This window comes from Manis javanica, chromosome 3 (genome assembly GCF_040802235.1).
Source record: "Manis javanica isolate MJ-LG chromosome 3, MJ_LKY, whole genome shotgun sequence".
Lineage (NCBI taxonomy): Eukaryota > Metazoa > Chordata > Mammalia > Pholidota > Manidae > Manis > Manis javanica.
Window position 1 is genome coordinate 122,799,942 of NC_133158.1, and position 18,176 is coordinate 122,818,117.

Sequence of the window (18,176 nt, forward strand, 5' to 3'; positions counted from 1 at the left end):
CATGACCATGGGCTCTGGGTGCCAGTGCATAACTTCCACCATATGCCTGGCTGCACTGTGTCCAAGGTAGGTGACCCCAGTGTGGGCCCATGCCCTACACAGTGGGGCAGAAAGTGCCCTTCACTGCCCTTCCTGCCCAGCACAGCCACCTGCAACAGCTTCTGCCTACCTGCCAGCTCTCAATCATCCATCCATTCATCCATGTCTATCTGTGGCATTTGGGATGAGGGGTTATTATTATTAAAAAATATTCTCATCAAGGGACATTCTTAAAGTTCCCTATTGTTCAGAGGTAACCCTGCAGATATTTTAATGCACCTCTTTCCAATCTTTTTTGTCTACACATATTTTTACATAGCTGTGGTGATGTTGGATATATAATCCTTCATTTCAATTAAATCATTCAGATGCTTCTACAACAGTAGTTCTCAAACTCCCAGGTACATCTGAATCACTTGCAGGGCTGGCTAAAAAGGACACTGCAGGGCACCACCCCCAGGGCCTGGCACGGGGCATGAGAACTTGCCATTCTAACAGGTTCCCAGGTGGTGCTGATGCTTCAGGCCCAGGGATTGCATTTTAAAAACCACTGCTCTGCATGGCTCTTAATGGCTGTGTGATGTTCCACCATGTGGATGTTTTTTTAATTCTTAGCCATTTATTGGTGAACTTTTAGGCTACTTACAATCTATGTGTCCTAGTCTTGGTCTGCATTTTGTATTATTTCCTTAGAACTGATTTCCTGTAGAAATGCCTGTCTTGTTTCTCTCTTTGTATAACAAGGTTAAGAGAACAAGTACCACACTGATAGACAGTGACTGCAATGGGGTGGGGGGGCAACTTGATAATATGGGTGAATGTTGAAACCACAATGTTGCTCACGTGAAACCTTCATAAGATTGTATATCAATAGAAAAAGAACAAGTATCAAATAAGGATAGAGAAAGAGAATTATATGAAAAGATTTAGGTCAAAAACAGCTACTGTGTATGTATAAAACCTGAGTCTGAACTTCCTTGAAATCAAGACAAAAAAGGAGACCCAATTAGTTATGACTGTCATTATGTAATAAAAGGAAGTGTGCCTGTAATCAGGAAAGCTTTGGCTTATTACCCGCCAGAAGTTACTATGAACATCATCATTCATAATATCTTTTTGAGGGCCTAGGGATAATATATTGGGTGGTACCTTAGGGAGGTTTGAACAGATGCAAAAACATTCTTCAAAATGGTGCCTGCTTCTTATCTCAATACATTTTAAGAGATAAAAGTTCAGCGTGAAGTTGAATACATTTCTACAGGGAGTAAAAAAACTGTAGTTGAGATGTGTAGCTCTCTGGTGACCATGCCCGAGATAGGTTTCCACACAGGTTCCTGACATGAGCTGGACAATACCATCATGATTCATGCTCTTTGCCAAGGCTTACAATGTGCTATGGGCTTTGTGCCCACTACATCATTCAGTCCTTACAACTGACTGAGCTATGCAGATCCTAGATAAGATATGGTGATCAAATTACCTTTCTCTATCTTGTGGTGTAACAGATTACTCCCAAACTTGGCAACTGTAAAAGCATGAATCACCTCATATTTCTCTGGATCAGGGATCTGGTGCCGCTCAGCTGGCTGCCTCTGATTTGAGGTCTCATGAGCTTGATCAAGGTGTTGGCTGGGGCTGCAGTCTTATTTGCAGGCCCCACCAGGGAGATTCCACTTTATGCTCATTCACACAGCCAAATTCAGGGTTCAGTTGCTCACAGGCTGTTTGGCTGGAGGCCAGTCTCAGTTCCTTGATATTTGGGACTCTAATAAGGTAGCTCACAAAGGGCAGGTCACATAGCAGCTGACCTCCATCAGAGAAAGCAAGTGGGAGAGTGCCTGAGACAGAAGTTACAGCCTTTTTGTAACCTCATCTTAGCCATTATGTCCTGTCACTTTTGCCATATTCTAGTTGTTAGAAGCAAGTCACTAGATCCAGACCATCCTCAAGGGGAGGGGATTTCACAAGATGTGCTTGCCTGGAATTGTGACTCCCTGGGAGGCATAATAGCACAGATTCCCTGCAGGTGGCAAGTATGTGTTTTTAATGCAGATGAAACAGTCACTCATCTTTGTGTCCTGGTGCTCGGTGCCTCTATGGCCAGAACCCCAAGACTTTCTTCAAAAGGAAAGCTTAACACTGATGTTCCAGCCTGCCCTGGGCGGAAGCCTCAGCAGCAGTACAGTGTGGTTGTCGTGAAAGTGATGGTGAGAGAAGGTACCAATGCCCAGTCTTCTCCTTCATGAGAATCTCTATTCAGTTCTTCAGCTGTGATTCAGGGCAGTTTTGACTCCAAGGCTCCTGTCAGGATGCTATTATTAATTTATTACTAATTTGACCAGACTTGAGCTTCCTGCCTCCCCACATTTCTTCTTCATAACAACCCTTTTATTTTTTATTTTACATTATTTTTCAACAACTCTACCTTTCAGATGTTTTGTTACTGTTATTCTTTCTTTTACAGATAGGGAAACTTCTGCTTAGAGAGCTAAAGAAACTTTCTCAAACACAGTTTGTAAGTGGCATAACTGAGTTTCAAATTCAGGTCCCTCTGATTCCAAAGTTTTTGCTCTTTCTGTCATACCACACTCCTTGCCATTCAATATATCTGCAAAAATGTCTCTCTGACCATAAAACTCTTAGAAAAAAACATAGGCAAACATCTCTTGGACATAAACATGAGCAACTTGTTCATGAACATATCTCCCTGGGCAAGGGAAACAAAAGCAAAAATGAACAAGTGGGACTGTATCAAGCTGAAAAGCTTTTGTACAGCAAAGGACACCATCAATAGAACAAAAAGACATCCTACAGTATGGGAGTATATATTCATAAATAACATATCCGATAAGGGGTTGACATCCAAATTATATAAAGAGCTCGTGCACCTCAACAAACAAAAAGCAAATAAGCCAATTAAAAAATGGGCAGAGGATCTGAACAGACACTTCTCCAAAGAAGAAATTCAGATGGCACAGACACTTGAAAAGATGCTCAACATCGCAAATCATCAGAGAAATGCAAATTAAAACCACAATGAGCTATCACCTCATACCAGTAAGGATTGCCACCATCCAAAAGACAAACAACAACAAATGTTGGCGAGGATGTAGAGAAAGGGGAACCCTCCTACACTGCTGGTAGGAATGTAAACTAGTTCAACCATTGTGGAAAGCAGTATGGAGATTACTCAAAAAACTAAAAATAGAAATACCGTTTGACTCAGGAATTCCACTCCTAGGAATTTACCCTAGGAATTCAGGAGCCCAGTTTGAAAAAGACAGATGCACCCCTATGTTTACCACAGCACTATTTACAATAGCCAAGAAATGGAAGCAACCTAAGTGTCCATCAGTAGATGAATGGATAAAGAAGATGTGGTACATATACACAATGGAATATTATTCAGCCATAAGAAGAAAACAAATCCTACCATTTGCAACAACATGGATGGAGCTAGAGGGTATTATGCTCAGTGAAATAAGCCAGGTGGAGAAAGACAAGTATCAAATGATTTCACTCATCTGTGGAGTATAAGAACAAAGAAAAAAACTGAAGGAACAAAACAGCAGCAGAATCACAGAACCCATGAATGGACTAACAGTTACCAAAGGGAAAGGGACTGGGGAGGATGGGTGGGAAGGGAGGGATAAGGGGGAAAAGGGGGCATTACTATAAGCAGATATAATGTAGGGGGAGGCACAGGGAGGGCTGTACAACCCAGAGAAGACAAGTAGTGACTCTATAGCATCTTACTACGCTGATGGACAGTGACGGTAATGGGGTATGTATGGGGGACTTGGTGATGGGGAGAGTCTAGTAAACATAATGTTCCTCATGTAATTGTAGATTAATGATACCAAAAAAAAATGCCTCTCTGGTTAAGTAAATGAACTGACATGTTAGCTGGAGATGTTTTACATTGTCCACTGGCCTGCAGAATGGCGCACTGAACTGCCCCTGGCAGTTAATTGGCCAGCAAGCTCATAGGTTTGACGAATGTCTCCCAGAGTGTGAGGACAGGACCAGGGCCCCAGTCATCAGCTCATCTTACTGTTGGCATAGCAGGAGGCCCTGGGCCCTAGCTGTTGAAAAGCTGTGCCAAGTTAGGTTAAGTTAAAAAGGAAGGACCCAGAGTTAAGCTATTTTGTGCCATTTGGGATTAGAAATTTCCTTATTAAGAACTCATTCCTGCCAATTGATTCTAGGAGTTGTTCTGTGATAAGAGCTCTAAGGGACTATTAAAGCCTAGAATCAATATTAAGCTTCTGCAACTTGGGTGAGAGATGTTTCCTGAATGTGGAATCAAAGCTTGACAGTAGATCATTAAATGTTTCAGATGTTCCTAACCTGTTCTTAATCATTCCCTCAACTGAGTGACAGCAACAACAACGATGGTTCCTGATACAGGGGAGGCACGTCACACCTGTCTCTTCTCAGATGTGCCATTTTATCGTGAACTCCAACTGCTATTTGCTGGGAAGAAGCTGGCTTAGAGTCCCCAGGGGATACACAGCAGGCAGATGGCTATCATTTGGGGGCGGGGAAGGGTTGCCCTTTTTGTGTACTGGGTAAGCTATGCTCCAAACCTGTTCCATGAATTAAGATCAGTCAGTTATCTTGCAAGAAATCCAGAACATCACCCAGAACAAGATATAAATAATTCTGCAATGAAAAGAACCCTTTGCCTGGAGCTTCTGCATCTGAAAGTGATTATTAACAATGGTTGCATGCAGAGGTTACTTCAACCCAGGTAGGAAAAACGGGTAAATTCCCAAGACTATAATTAGGAATTCCAGTGGCAGCAAGAACACATGCCTCCCAAGGCCTCTCCTAAGCCGTGGACTGACCAGGTCTGAGTGCCTGTTGGCCAGCATAGCTAGGGTCCTGCCCCTTCCCTAAGCCTGGGGTAACTACATTAAAATAAAGAAGAGTGCCTTCTGAAATTATTTACCTTGGCTGAATTTTTGCATTCTTTATTGGCTTCTTTTTGGGGGTGGAGGCTTCAAATTCTGCTGAGTTTTTTGTTTTTGCTTTTAATTTCAATATACCTTTGTCAAAACTAAGAATCTTGGGGTCAGTCCTCTGGTCCCCATAGAGGTGGCTGATTTAACTCTCTGGTGTTGGTTAAGTGTGCTTTCTCAGAATGCCTGGAGCTGAGTGTCCCAGGTCCTGGGTCCATAACCAATGCCTTCCTGGTTCCACTTTAGCCTTCTTCTCAGCCCAGGGCCCACAGGGTAAGGAGCAGAGTTACCCTGTAGGTGTCTTTGGCTCCCTTCTGCTGTCTGATCAGATTCACTTCTCCTTTGAGATCGAGTGAGGGCCTGGGTTGGGTTCACTTCTCCTCTCCCAGTCCTCATGAGTGAAGCTTTCTGTCTCCTCGCTTTCTCTCTGCCTCATCACTCAGTCTTTCTTTTCTTTGTCTGCTATTCCATCTGTCTTCCCTCTTTCTCTGTCACACACACACACACACACACACACACACACACACACACACACACTCACAACACTACCCCTGTGATTGTTGCCCTGTGCAGAATCTGGTCCCCTCAGTCATAGCCTTTTTCATAGGAGGCAGCAGCTGTGTCTCTAGACCTGGGTTGGATGTCTTCAGGATAAAGGTGGGTAGCCCTTAGCCAGAGAAGTGTAATGTTCAACAGCTTCACTGAAGTGAGCCTGGACAGAAGGAACCCGGAGAGACCCTACCTGCTGAATCTCCTGGAGGGTGCTGCCCCAGGGCCACTCTCACCAGCATATTGGGTGTTCTCAGAGTTCAGTTCATCCCAGTGTCAGGGCTGGGCACTGGGCTAGGAGCCACACCAGCTCCTTCTTCAGGGCACCATCACTTTACCCGATCGGAGCTCCACTCTCTACCACGCTGAGTGTTGGGAGACTCCCCGACAGTCCAACCCCATGCCTCCTGGACAAGGATGGAAATTTCCTGGTCAATGAGGCCTTCCTGTCATTCTCTTCAGATACTGGATACAGCACTGGTTCATGGGTGTGATGTGAAAGATACAGGGACAGCTGCCACCCTCTTACCTTCCTCTTTGCTTCTAGAGCATCAGGTGTGCCAGGGTACTAACTGGCTTGGAATGAGCTCTTCTGGATGCTTACTACCTTCTCAGGACCTTTTGGCTCCAGCTGTCAGTGGGGAGCCTGGGTTCAGACTGGAGTACATCTCTGGGGGCATGCTGTAGCCCCAGCCCCAGAAGATCTGTGCAGAAGATCTGCCTATCTGAGCTGCCCCAGCCCAGGTCCTAGGGAGGGGGGCCTATAGCCAGCTGGGTCTGGAGACCTGTCTTGTGCAAAATCAGCCTCCTCAGCCTCTCTCAGCTCCTGCAAAGTTGTAGAAGAACAGAAGTTTACTCAGGACAGCTGCTTCCCCTAATACCAGCCCTGTGGAATGACACAAGAGAGTAGATGTGGTAAGGATTCTGCAAAGGTAGCTCACCTTCAACAGCTCAATTCTCAGGTTAGGTTAGTTAGGCTTTGGCAGGGAAGGATGTTACAAGGTTAGTCAAGGTTTGGCACTGCATCATTTCACAAGATTAACTTGGGGAGTCAAGCCTCAAAAGTCAAGCCTTACAAGCCTTACAAAGCTAAGTAGGTTCAGAGGGAAAGGCATTCAAGGAAAACTATGAATGTAATAATGCATATACTATTTTGATGTTGGAGCCTGATTAAATCCAAAACTGAGCAGTTTATTTTCTGCCCTCTCCTGCCCCCTCCTGACCAGAAGCAAGAAATGTAAGTCCCTGCAGACTCGGCCAGTAAAGATCTCCAGTCTCTGTACTGACAAAGCCAGTAGCCAATACGACTGTTCCCACAAATTCTCCACTGAGCACTCGCTTTATTTCCCCCAAAAGATCCCAAGTTTTGAACATTGTGTCTCCAGATAAGTTTTGTTTATTAAAAAAGAATGTTTTTTTTAAATATGTTGGGACTACACCAAACTAAAAAGCTTCTATACAGCAAACACCATCAGCAGAACAAAAAGGCAGCCTACAGTATGGGAGAATACATTTGTCAACTATTTATCTGATAAGGGGTTAACATCCAAAATATATAAAGAACTCATACACCTCAGCACCCAAAAAACAAGTAAAAAATGGACAGAGGACCTGAACAGACACTTCCACAAAGAAGAAATTCGAATGGCCAACAAGCACATGAAAAGATGCTCCACATTGCTAATCGTCAGGGAAATGTGAATTAAAACCACAGTGAGATATCACTTCACACCAGTTAGGATGGCCACCATCCAAAAGACAAGAAAGAACAAATCTTGGCAAGGATGTGGAGAAAGGGGAACCCTCCTACACTGCTGGTGGGAATGTAAACTAGTTCAACAATTGTGGAAAGCAATATGGAGGTTCCTCAAAAAAACTAAAAATAGAAATACCATTTGACCCAGGAATTCCCCTCCTAGGAATTTTCCCAAAGAAAACAAGATCTCTGATTCAAAAAGACATATGCACCCCTGTGTTTATTGCAGCACTATTTACAATAGACCAGATATGGAAGCAACCTAAGTGTCCAATAGCCGAATGGATAAAGAAGAGTGGTACATATACACAATGGAATATTATTCAGCAATAAAAAGAAAAGGAATCCTGCCATTTGCAACAACATGGATGGAGTTAGAGAGTATTATGCTCAGTGAAATAAACCAGGTGGAGAAAGAAATACCAAATGATTTCACTCATATGTGGAGTATAAGAACAAAGAAAAACTGAAGGAACAAAACAGCAGCAGAATCACAGAACCCACGAATGGACTAACAGTTACCAAAGGGAAAGGGACTGGGGAAGATGGGTGGGAAGGGAGGGATAAGGGCAGGGAAAAAGAAAGGGGGCATTACAATTAGCATGTATAATGTGGTGGGGGGTACGGGGTGGGCTCTACAACACAGAGAAGACAAGTAGTGATTTTACAGCATCTTATTATGCTGATGGACCATGACTGTGAAGGGGTATGTGGGGGGGACTTGGTGAAGGGGGGAGCCTAGTAAACATAATGTTCTTCATGTAATTGTAGATTAATGATACCCAAATAAAATAAAAAAACAAAAACAAACCACTAAAAGCAGTAGACTCACAGACACTGAGAAGGGACTAGTGTTTACCAAAGAAGGGTTGGAGAGGGTGGGTGGAGAGGGAGAAAGGGATTAAGGGGCACTATAATTCACAATCACCATAACATCCTTCCCTGCCAAAGCCTAACTAAGTGACTCCTAGGTCACTGCAAAGGTAGTACAGCATGGAGAATACAATTAATGACTCTATAACATCCTACTACATTGATAGACAGTGACTGCAGTGAGGTGGGGGTGAGATCTTGATAATATGGATGAATGTTGAACCACTGGTTTGTGTATGTGAAACTATCATATGATTGTATATCAATAATACTTTAATAAAAAGAAAAAGAATGACTTGTATTAAGGAAATGCAAATTAAAATAAAAATGAGATACCACTACACACCTGTTAGAATTGCTAATAACAAAACCCTGACCAGCCCAGGTACTGGAAAGGATGCAGAACAACTGGAACTCTCAAACTCTGCTGGTGGGAATGTAAAATGGTACACCAAATGGTACACATTAGAGAACAGTTGGGCTATTTCTTGTACAATTAAACATTAAACCATACAATTCAGTCATCCCACTCCTAGGCATTTATCCCAAAGAAATTAAAATATTTCATCACACCAAAACATGCTATTTGATTCAGTTTCTATGATATTCTTGAGAAGGTTAAACTATAGGAATATAAAACAGATAATTGGTCACTGGGATCTGAGAGTAGGGTTATAGGAAGACTATGAAGGGACATGAGGGAACTTTCTGGGGCAATAGACGTGTTCTGTATCTTGACAGGACTGTCTGTGTTTGTCAAAAGCCACAGAACTGTATATAATGCATAAAAGCATATAATCATATCTCAGTAAGTCTCATTTCTAAGAAAGCCATGTCTTAACCTTTCTTTGAATTATTAAAAGCTATACAGGTGACTGAGCCAATGTTTCTAGTTAGTAGGACACTGATCATCACTGCTATACTGAGCTGGGAGAATTCTAGCCAGAAATAAGGAGACATATTAATTGGCCTCTGGTCTTCTTTCAGGCAAGCACAAGTTTCTCTAGACTTTTTGAAATCTTGAAGCTTTCTCAGATGGCTCCTTTCCTGTGTGGAACCACACCCAAGGCCTGGGGAGTCCCAGAAAGCAGCAGAAAGCCCAGGGTTCTCTTGCCTGGGAGATGCCTGGGACCCAGTATAAGTAAATGTTTCTCTGAGTTCTGTGAGCTGCTCTAGCAAGTTAATAGAACCCAAGTAGGGGATCATGGGGACCCCCAATCTATAGCCAGTTGTTCAGAAGCACAGGTGACAATCGGAACCTGTGATTGACATCTGAAGTGGGGAGCAGTCTTGCGGAACTTAGTCCTTAGCCTGGAATCGGACGCTATCTCCAAGTAGGTAGATTCAGAATTAATTGCTTGGTGGTGTTGAAAAACACACATCAGAGCCCCTATCTGGAGCTTGCAGCACTCTTTAACACCCACCCTTAGTACCATCCAGCCTTCTGTCTTTGATCCTTCCTAGCTTCCTGCATGTTACTCCATTCAAAGCCCATCTCCTTCAGGAAGCTTTCTCTCATGTGGGCCCTGACCTTGGTTGAAATCCCAATATTGCCATCAAAAACCCAACTCTGGGTGCTTCAGTTTCCTCATCTGTCAAACAGGATGATAACAGGAACTCTCCTCTGGATTATTGTGACAACATTCAGCGCAGAACCTGGCATATGACAAATGTGCAGTACATGCCGGTGGGGAATCTCTCTCTCCCATACACACTCATAAGTACTTTCACCTTTGTTTATGGCTCTAAAGTAAAAATAATGATGATGAGAGGAGTCTTTCTCCTATGGTTGGGTTTCTACCTCAGTTTCTAATTATTACCTCATAATGATATAATGGTAGCTACTATATGTTGAATGCCAACCATGTATAACTGGGTACTTGACACATACAAAGTCATTTAATCATCAAAGTGACATGTTTGGTAATATTATCTGTGTTTATAAGAATGAGAGTCAAAGTATCAGAATATCAGTGAGCCTCAGTCTCTGCATCTGCCAAGTAGGAATAATGATGCTAACCCATTGGTTGAAATTAAGATTAAATTAAATATGATAATGTATGCAAAATACCCAGCATAGTACCCGGTAGATACTAAGTGCACAATAAATGGCAAATAATAATAGTAATTACCCCTAAGCCTGGATCATTGTCAGCATACCCCCATGGATCCTTCCCACTCACTATCTCAGTGGATTGACCCCTGGCTATCCCCTAAGGACCCTGCTTCTCCTGCACACTTTGGATGGAGGCTGACTACTCTTCCTGTGTCAGTTCAGGTTCTGGTCGGAAACAGCACCTTCACTCAAACTGAGCAATGATGAGATCCTGATAACAGAACAGACACCAACCCATGTGGATCAAGGACAAAGGGAGTAGGTGGGATAATGGCCCTTCTCCTCCCATGCTCCATTCTCCTGTTGATGCCTGCAGTTGGCTGAGCCCAGTGGGAAGCCAGAGGATGAGGGAGTCCATTGATGTGGTCCACAAAGGTCAGTTTTGAGGGGCCTGGAAGAGCACAGCAGAGTAATCTGGAAGGAGGACACCCAGCACATTCCAACTCAGACGCTTGGGGCTCTGGAGGTGGACCACATCCTCCTCATACACCAGTGATTCTTCCAGATCACTTGTCCACAGAACATCTCGAGCATATGTTTCTCAGTTGACACTCTGGCCTTTATCTCTAGCACTTCCTCAGCACTATGTATCTTCTGATCACTGCCTCTCTTTCACTGAAGACTCAGGATCATTCCAAGGCCTGCCAACATCCTGGTGGCCCTAAGTTAAGGTGAGCAACCCACTCAACATCCAGGACTCTCAGTTTCTGGGCTTTCTCATCTTTAGTGACTTTTAGCTTGTTCCTCTTCAGCCATCAGCCCTACAGCCACACCCCAGATTCCTGTCAGCACCTTCAGAAGCCTGCCTCTGAAATTGCAAACTCACAGATCCCTAGTAACTGTGAAGGTTCTGATATTTTACCCTACCTTAAAGTTAACAAGTTAGCCTGACACAGTTTTATGGATGCTGGTAGAAAAACACAAGAATCTCGGGTCAGAGATGAAGGGCAATTTATTATTCACAGCAATAGCATTAGCTGAAGTATCAGCAATTTTTTGCTGGTTTCCTGAGTTCCATTTCCCATGAAGATAGCTAAATGACCCCTGCACACTCAGTGGATTTCATTGTTAAAGAGGAATGTTGAGCTTAGGGAACCAGAATCTTTTAATAATGAGTAGTAAGCATGCCTTTGCTCTACAGGGCAACACAATCTCTTTCCTTCAATGTGTTATGGACTGAATTGTGTCCCACTAAAATTTATATGTTGAAGCCCTAACCTGCAATGTGATGACATTTGGAGATGGAGTTTTTGGGAGATAATTAGGTGTAGATGACATCATGAGGGTAGGCCTTTTTGATGGGATTAGTGCTCTTATAAGAAGACGCACCAGACAGCTTGCTGTCTCTGTCATGTGAGGACATAGCAAGTAGTCAGCTGTCTGCAACCAGGAAGAGAGCTCTCCTCAGAGCTTTACCTTCCTGGTATCTTGATCTCAGACTTCCAGCCTCCAGAAATGTGAGAAATACATTTCTGTTGTTTTAGCCACCTGGTCTACCATATTTTCTTATGGCAGTCCAAGTAGACTATAATGCAAGATTGTATGCAAATCTGCCCCTTTGCTCTGGAGGAAAACATCTTCCTTTTTCAAGGTTGTTTGCTTGTTTATGACTTACTGTTAAAATTGTAGATGCCCCAACCTCACTTTCTTCAGTGGAGAAGCAAATCCACTTCATGTTCAACATCCATCTGACCCATGGCATTGCCACCATGGAACTTGGAGAACAAGGGGAAGCCGTACAAACAAGATGCTCATGCTGCTTTTTGTGCCATGGACATTAAAATGTTCTGTGTCTGGCCCAGCAGTCTCCTGTTTTATGCCAGCATCCAAACTTTTTAGCTTGCAAACAGTAAAATCAAATCCCAGACTTAACATCTATGACAAACCAATGTGAATGTTAGTTTTTCCAACAAGTCATACCCTGGAAAACATTAGGGAACCAGAATCTTTTAATAATGGGCAGTAAACATGCCTTTGTTCTACAGGGCAACACAATCTCTTTCCTCAGATGTGTTATGGATCGAATTGTGTCCCACTAAAATTTATATATTAAAGCCCTAACCTGCAATGTGATGACATTTGGAGATGGAGTCTCTCTTGGAGAATATGGTCCCACTTTTCTGCCTAAAGGCAGGGAATAAATATCTTCTTTCCTGGAGACAGAGTCTTATCAGCCCAGAGACCAGAGACCAGGTATCAGAAGTATCGGCAAACAAACCTTATTAAACAAACCCTTACCTTCCTTAACCAGGAAGTTAAGGACTACCGAGCCCTAGCTGGACTACCCCTAGCCCAAGTCCTATTGTCACAGCAATTCTTCACAATTAGTATTTTTTATCTAAAAGGTTTAAAATCCTCCTGCTCTGGTGTCTCAGATCTTCATTCTCCTGTGAAAACGCCCATGTACATGTAAAAATTCAGTAAAATTTGTATGCCTTCTCTTGTTAATCTGTCTTTGTCAATTTGATTTTCATACCTGGCCAGGGACCCTAAAAGGGTCAAGGCAAACTGTCCTTCTCTGGGGCTTCCCAGAAGAGATGACAATTCTGGTTGGTCTTAACGACAAGTTGGTTAGGGAGGCTGAGAAGGGAGAGAAGGGACAAGTGTTTCAGGAAGTGAGTATATGAACTTGGGATAAGTAGGAACCAGGGAGAAGTAGGTGTCTTTAAGAAACTGCAAATAATTCCCAAGCGCTACAGGTAGAGCAAGAGGGAGGGATGGAGTGGCAGGCCCTAACGCTGACTAACAGGTACTAGGCAAGGGCTGAATCATTACATTTGAATTTTATCTAGAATCCAGATTTTCATTTCAGGCTTGGACCTTTTTTAAGGATCTGAGGCACATCCTCCTAAGTGTGCCATAACATGAAAAGGTGAGATGTCGAAAGACGACTGGTAATTTAAGAAAAGTGATGCTCCACTCACCTTTCTGTGCCCCTGAGCTACTGCAAAACAGTGATGATATCAACCTCAAGTGCTTTGAGAGGATCAAATGCAATAACTTAGGTAAAGTGCCTGGCACACGGTATTACTCAGTAAATACTAGTTTTCCCTCTTTTTCCTCTCTGCAGCTGAGGTGGAAGGAGAGCAGCTACCCCACGCCCATGACAGGTCCAGGCTTAACGGCCCAGAAAAACGGCCGCTCGGCCCAGGTTCGGCCGCGCGGGGGCGCTCAAGGCTGCTCCTCGGCCCTCTATGGTTCTTTCTCCGCCCCGGAAGCAGTTTCGCGGCAGGGGTTGGTAAGGTCGGGCCATGGTGGGGCAGAGGTTGGGAAGATGGCGTGGCGAGGCTGGGCACAGAGAGGCTGGGGCTGTGGTCAGGCGTGGGCCCCGCCGGCGGGCGGCCGCAGCTGCGAGGAGCTCACTGCGGCCCTGGCCTCGCCGCGGCTACTCGGACGCAGGTAATGGCCGCAGTTCCAGGATTTTCGCCTCGGCCCCTGGACTCTAGCCGAGCATCCTCAGGAAGCCGTGCGAGCCTCTTGTGCTGGCCCCGACTCACCCCCTCTCCTCACCCGTCTTACCCCCTCTCCTCACCCGTCTTTTCCTCTCTCCCTTACTATTTCCTCTCTCGCCTCTGTACAGCTGCCTCGCTTCTCGTTGCGCAACCTGCCCGGGGCCGGAGTGCACAATGGCCGGCTCCGGGCCGGAGCTCCGGGAGCCCCCGCTGTCCCTTTTCTCATCCGGAGGGACGGGACCGACAGGCAACTGATCTCTGAGGGCTAGTCTCGTGCCACGCCTGTAATCCCGCGAGGAAGCTATTGGACCCATTTTTTCAGTGAAGCAGTTACACACACAGCTGGTAGCATGGCAGAGTTGAGATTTTATTCTCTATCAGTCTTTATAAAGCCTATGTTCCTCAACATGTTATCGTTAGCATTTCGAGATCTAAGGGAAGGCGGAGTCAGAGGAGTGCATCATTTCGCTGCATTCAGCGTCGTAAGAGAGGCTTTTGCGTTGAAGATTTGAGACTGAAATTTTTAGTTTCCAGGTGATTTGAAAAGAAAACTACTCGAGGCTTCCCGAATAGAAACTGTATGAAGAGTAAGTTCTATCAGTATTTGCTGCTTTTGCATTAGAATAATTCAATACTAAGTTGAGAGAAGAGAGAAATCCCTCAACTGCCCAAGATTCGGATGTGTATTTTGATCGCTAATGTGTTCTCCTATCAACTCAAAAAGGGGTGGGGAGGGAAAGAGTAGAAGAACCTGTGGCTCTAACAAGGACTCCAAGGGAATCAGATCAGGGATTTGTAAAAAAACAAAACAAAACTTAGATACGTTGTATCTTAACGTCATGATACACTAACGTGGAGCTTCAGGCACTAATCTTAAATTTCAGAGGAGGCGGAGAATGAGGGAAGTCAGGTGGAGGTGGTGATAGATTTCAGTAGTCCTGATTCCATTGTTTATTCCAAGTCCCAGTTGAAATTGCTTGATTTGAGGGGGAAAAATGAATGTGGCTATTAGGAAGCAACAGGTGTATTAAATAAGGCTATTGCTTCAGGGGAAGCAAAAGAAAAATAACTTGATTAATGAAACACCTCCAGTAAAAACTGGAGACCAGTTGAAAACATAAATGAAGAAACACGTTACATTGAAGATTAACATCTAATTTTTTTCAAGTTTGTTATTTATATGCAAAGTTTGAAAATTAGATTTTTGTGGTCACATGGAAAAAATGAACTTGATGGTAGAATAGAGCATATGCTACTTGCCTCTGGAAATAAGCACTGTAAAGTTACTAGGAAGCTCGAGTTACCTTATCTCTAACTTTATTTCTGGTTTGACTTCTTTGGTTCTAAATTGGTGTGAAGAATGAAGTCAGGAATATGGTTAAAAGCAGAGTTCTGGGCCCAGTCCTGATTCTGATGTAATAGGCCTGAAGAGTAGCTGAGCATTTGTAGTTTCTATAAGCACTATAGGTGTTAATAAAGAGTTCTTGCAACCTACAGCAGTCCACCAGCCAAGAATGGTTTCTGTGCTTTTAAAGGGTGATAGAGATTTAGGTTGTTCTTCACAAAGACTAAAATATTTACTATCTGGCCTTTTACAGAAAAGGGAGAAAATCTCATGCTCTTTAGAAACTTTATCAGACTTCTGACAGTACTTCTGAGAAATGGTTTGGGCTTGAAAGAAGCCTGCATAAATTTTCAGTTGTATGAAGCTAAGAGAAGAAAATAGTTGATTGTAGCACTTAAACAGTTTAAATTTTTTAGAGTGGGATTGCTGATGGGAAGTCCAATCCAGGGAGATCTCCCTGCCCACTATGTGAGACCTCAACCCAGAAAAGCGTTTTTGACTTTGAGAAGGAATTTACAAACAGGTTGAGCAGATAAAAGTAAAAGTACATGCTCAAGAAAGAGGGTGGGTATGCTTAAAAAGTGAGCGGTATTGGGGGGTGGGTTCTGGTTGAGTTGTCTTGCCAATGGGTTCCCCCCCCCCCCCCCCCCCCCCCGGCAAGTTCGCTATGGATTCCATGTGACCTAAGAAAATGACAGCAAAACGTTCTTGGGGTGAAAGGGTTATACCCAACTTTATTTCCAGGTGGCAGGTCAGTCACTAAAATCCCATTCACTCAGAGCGAGTCTGCATGCAGCAAGCCGGTCTTTTGCCTCTGGGCCCCTCTGTCCTCACAGCCGTCCTCTGGGCCTCTCTGCACAGTTGTCCTGCACAGCCGTCCTCTGGACCTCTGTCCTTGGCACTGCCACCACTCCAGCCTCTGCTCTGCTCTCCTGCAGCCATGCAGCCCTGCCACCGTGTCATACCCAGAGCACTGGGCAGAGCTCTTTATATAGAGTCAACAGCCATGCATTGCCCGCAGGTGTGCAGTGAGCTAGTCAGCCAGGGCCAGGTGAGAATCCTGGCCACAGGAACTCTCATTTTATCCATACTCCACCCCTCCAGGATTCTCTCCTCTCAATCTACCTGCCCGTAGTCCTCTGCAATGATCCCTGTGCAAGGAAGCTTGAACATTGTTCTCCAGCCTCTCCAGCAAAAAGTCTTGCAGATCCACAGGCCGAACTCATGGCTCTGTCTCTGACCTCTGCCTCTTTGGTCTTAATGGCTGGAACTGCTGCTCTGGTTTCAGCTGTTGCCACAGCTCCAGTAGATCCTATTTGGCTTCCTGTCTAATTTCCTTCCATCTACTCCTGCCTGTATCAAATCAACCCACATCTGGGTCCTCGTAACCCTTACGAGGCCCCTCAAATTCGTCCTGTGAGTAACAGGTCTTATTTCTTTCCAGTTTCTTGTTGCTTCAGCTACTGTACGTGTCACCTCGCAATTTGTAATCGCTGCCTCAAGGCGGGCTGCACTGTCAGGGAAGACAGCTTTCCCATCTCTGATCCCGACAGAACAATTCCATCCACCCCTAAGTCCCACGGCCACCTGCTCAGCCTGAGTATACAGGCGGACCATAGAGTGCTCCACGACCTGGGGAGGGGGCTGCTCCTCTCCTTGGGGAACTTTCAGCTGCTGGGTCTTTATTTTCTTCACAACCACTGGGCGTTCTTTCAATACGGGAGGGGCCAGTGCCTACAGCACCTCTCCTTCATCCTTCCCCAGCCTTTCCGTTTCTGGGGCTGATGGCACCTTTCTCTCCACTCCCCTGAGTGCCTCCGCTGTTACAGCGCCTTGCAACAATGCCAGCTCAGTTTTCAGAATGTCTCTTACCTTCAGCTCAATGCTTCGTAGCTGACGTTCTCCTGCCGCCTCCTCCTGTGCTTCCCTCAGGGGCTCGTCCTTTTCCTTGATGGCCTCTTCCTCCTTCGGAACACCTGGCAGCACTGCCCTCTCGTCTCCAATGGCACCTTGCTGCTGGCGCTCTCATGCTGCCTCCTCTCACATTATTGCCACCTCCTTCCTCAGGGAATCCACAGAGGTTTGCAGCTCGCGTTCTCATGCCGCCATTTCTTGGGTCTCCTCTGTAGACTTTTTTAAGACTGAGAAGCAGCCAACCCACAGTCCCTGCTGCCTCATAGGCACTCAGGTCTCAAAGGACCTGCTTACTATACCAAGGGCCACCCCTACTGCCTCAGGTGTCACCTCCCCTTGCCTTCAGTCCTGGGGTGGGGCCCAGTTCTCTAGGAGGCAAGCCACCTCAGACCACATACCCATTGGGGGACGATCCACTGTCTTCCCATTCACAGGCAGCCCGCTGAAGCACCCCTCCCATAAGGGCAGCCTGTCTTTTTCCTTGGTCAACAATGAACCATGCCGACTTTCACCAATTGTCTTGCCAGTGGGTTTCAGCCCCAGGCAAGTTCTCTATGGATTCAATGTGACCAAAGAAAATGACAGCAAAAACGTTCTTGGACTTTATTTCCAGGTGGCAGGTCAGTCACTAGAATCCCGTTCACTCAGAGCGAGTCTGCAGGCAGCAAGTCAGTCTCTGCCTCTGGGCCCCTCTGTCTGCACAGTCGTCCTGCACAGCCCTCCTCTGGGCCTCTGCTCTGCTCTGCTCTCCTGCAGCCTTGCAGCCCTGCCACCGTGCAGTGCCCAGAGAACTGGGCGGAGCTCTTTATATAGAGTCAACAGCTATGTATTGCCCACAGGTGTGCAGTGAGCTAGTTAACCAGGGCTAGGTGAGAATCCTGGCCACAGGAACTCTCATTTTATCCACAGTGTCTTATAGATGGAATTTAAGCAGGGGTGGAATGTTCATGGGGTAGATGGGGTTTTCTAGGACTAGGGAAGGGATTGCTGGAAAATAATGTTAACACCCTCTTTTTTTCCTTAGGTGGTCTGCCTCAGCACTGTCAGGGTGCAGGGAGGCATGATTTTTTACTGTGTTAATGAGTGTTTAATGTATTTTGAGATGAAGTCTGGGTCAGGCTCTCCTCCCAGTCAGTTTTGGCAGGTCTGGTATTTATACAGTGACTCC

The 18,176-nt window shown here is 45.1% G+C and overlaps 1 protein-coding gene and 1 long non-coding RNA gene across 12 annotated transcripts in view; one reads left to right on the forward strand and one right to left on the reverse strand.

Moving 5' to 3' along the window:
• LOC140848446 (uncharacterized) overlaps window positions 1–13,477 on the reverse strand; it is a 50,314-nt gene extending 36,837 nt beyond the window's left edge. Inside the window, exons 1-3 of one of the 2 annotated variants that reach the window (XR_012129337.1) lie at window positions 13,222–13,477; window positions 12,774–12,877; window positions 6,082–6,378 (exon numbers count right to left, since the gene is read on the reverse strand). This is a non-coding gene — a long non-coding RNA (uncharacterized lncRNA). The remainder of the gene's footprint in view (window positions 1–6,081; window positions 6,379–12,773; window positions 12,878–13,221) is intronic. The other variant, XR_012129336.1, reaches the window with a different exon arrangement.
• A 45-nt stretch (window positions 13,478–13,522) lies between these two features.
• PARL (presenilin associated rhomboid like) overlaps window positions 13,523–18,176 on the forward strand; it is a 36,628-nt gene continuing 31,974 nt past the window's right edge. For 6 of the 10 annotated variants that reach the window (XR_012129342.1, XR_012129341.1, XR_005062904.2 and 3 more), the window contains exon 1: window positions 13,525–13,696. Coding sequence is in view for 6 of the 10 variants with exons in the window: in XM_017675693.3 (XP_017531182.1) it covers window positions 13,572–13,696 (125 nt within the window). In the remaining 4 variants the exon portion in view is untranslated. Of the gene's footprint in view, window positions 13,697–18,176 lie in introns of all 10 variants that reach the window. The other 4 variants (XM_017675692.3, XM_037024205.2, XM_073232000.1 and 1 more) reach the window with 3 other exon arrangements.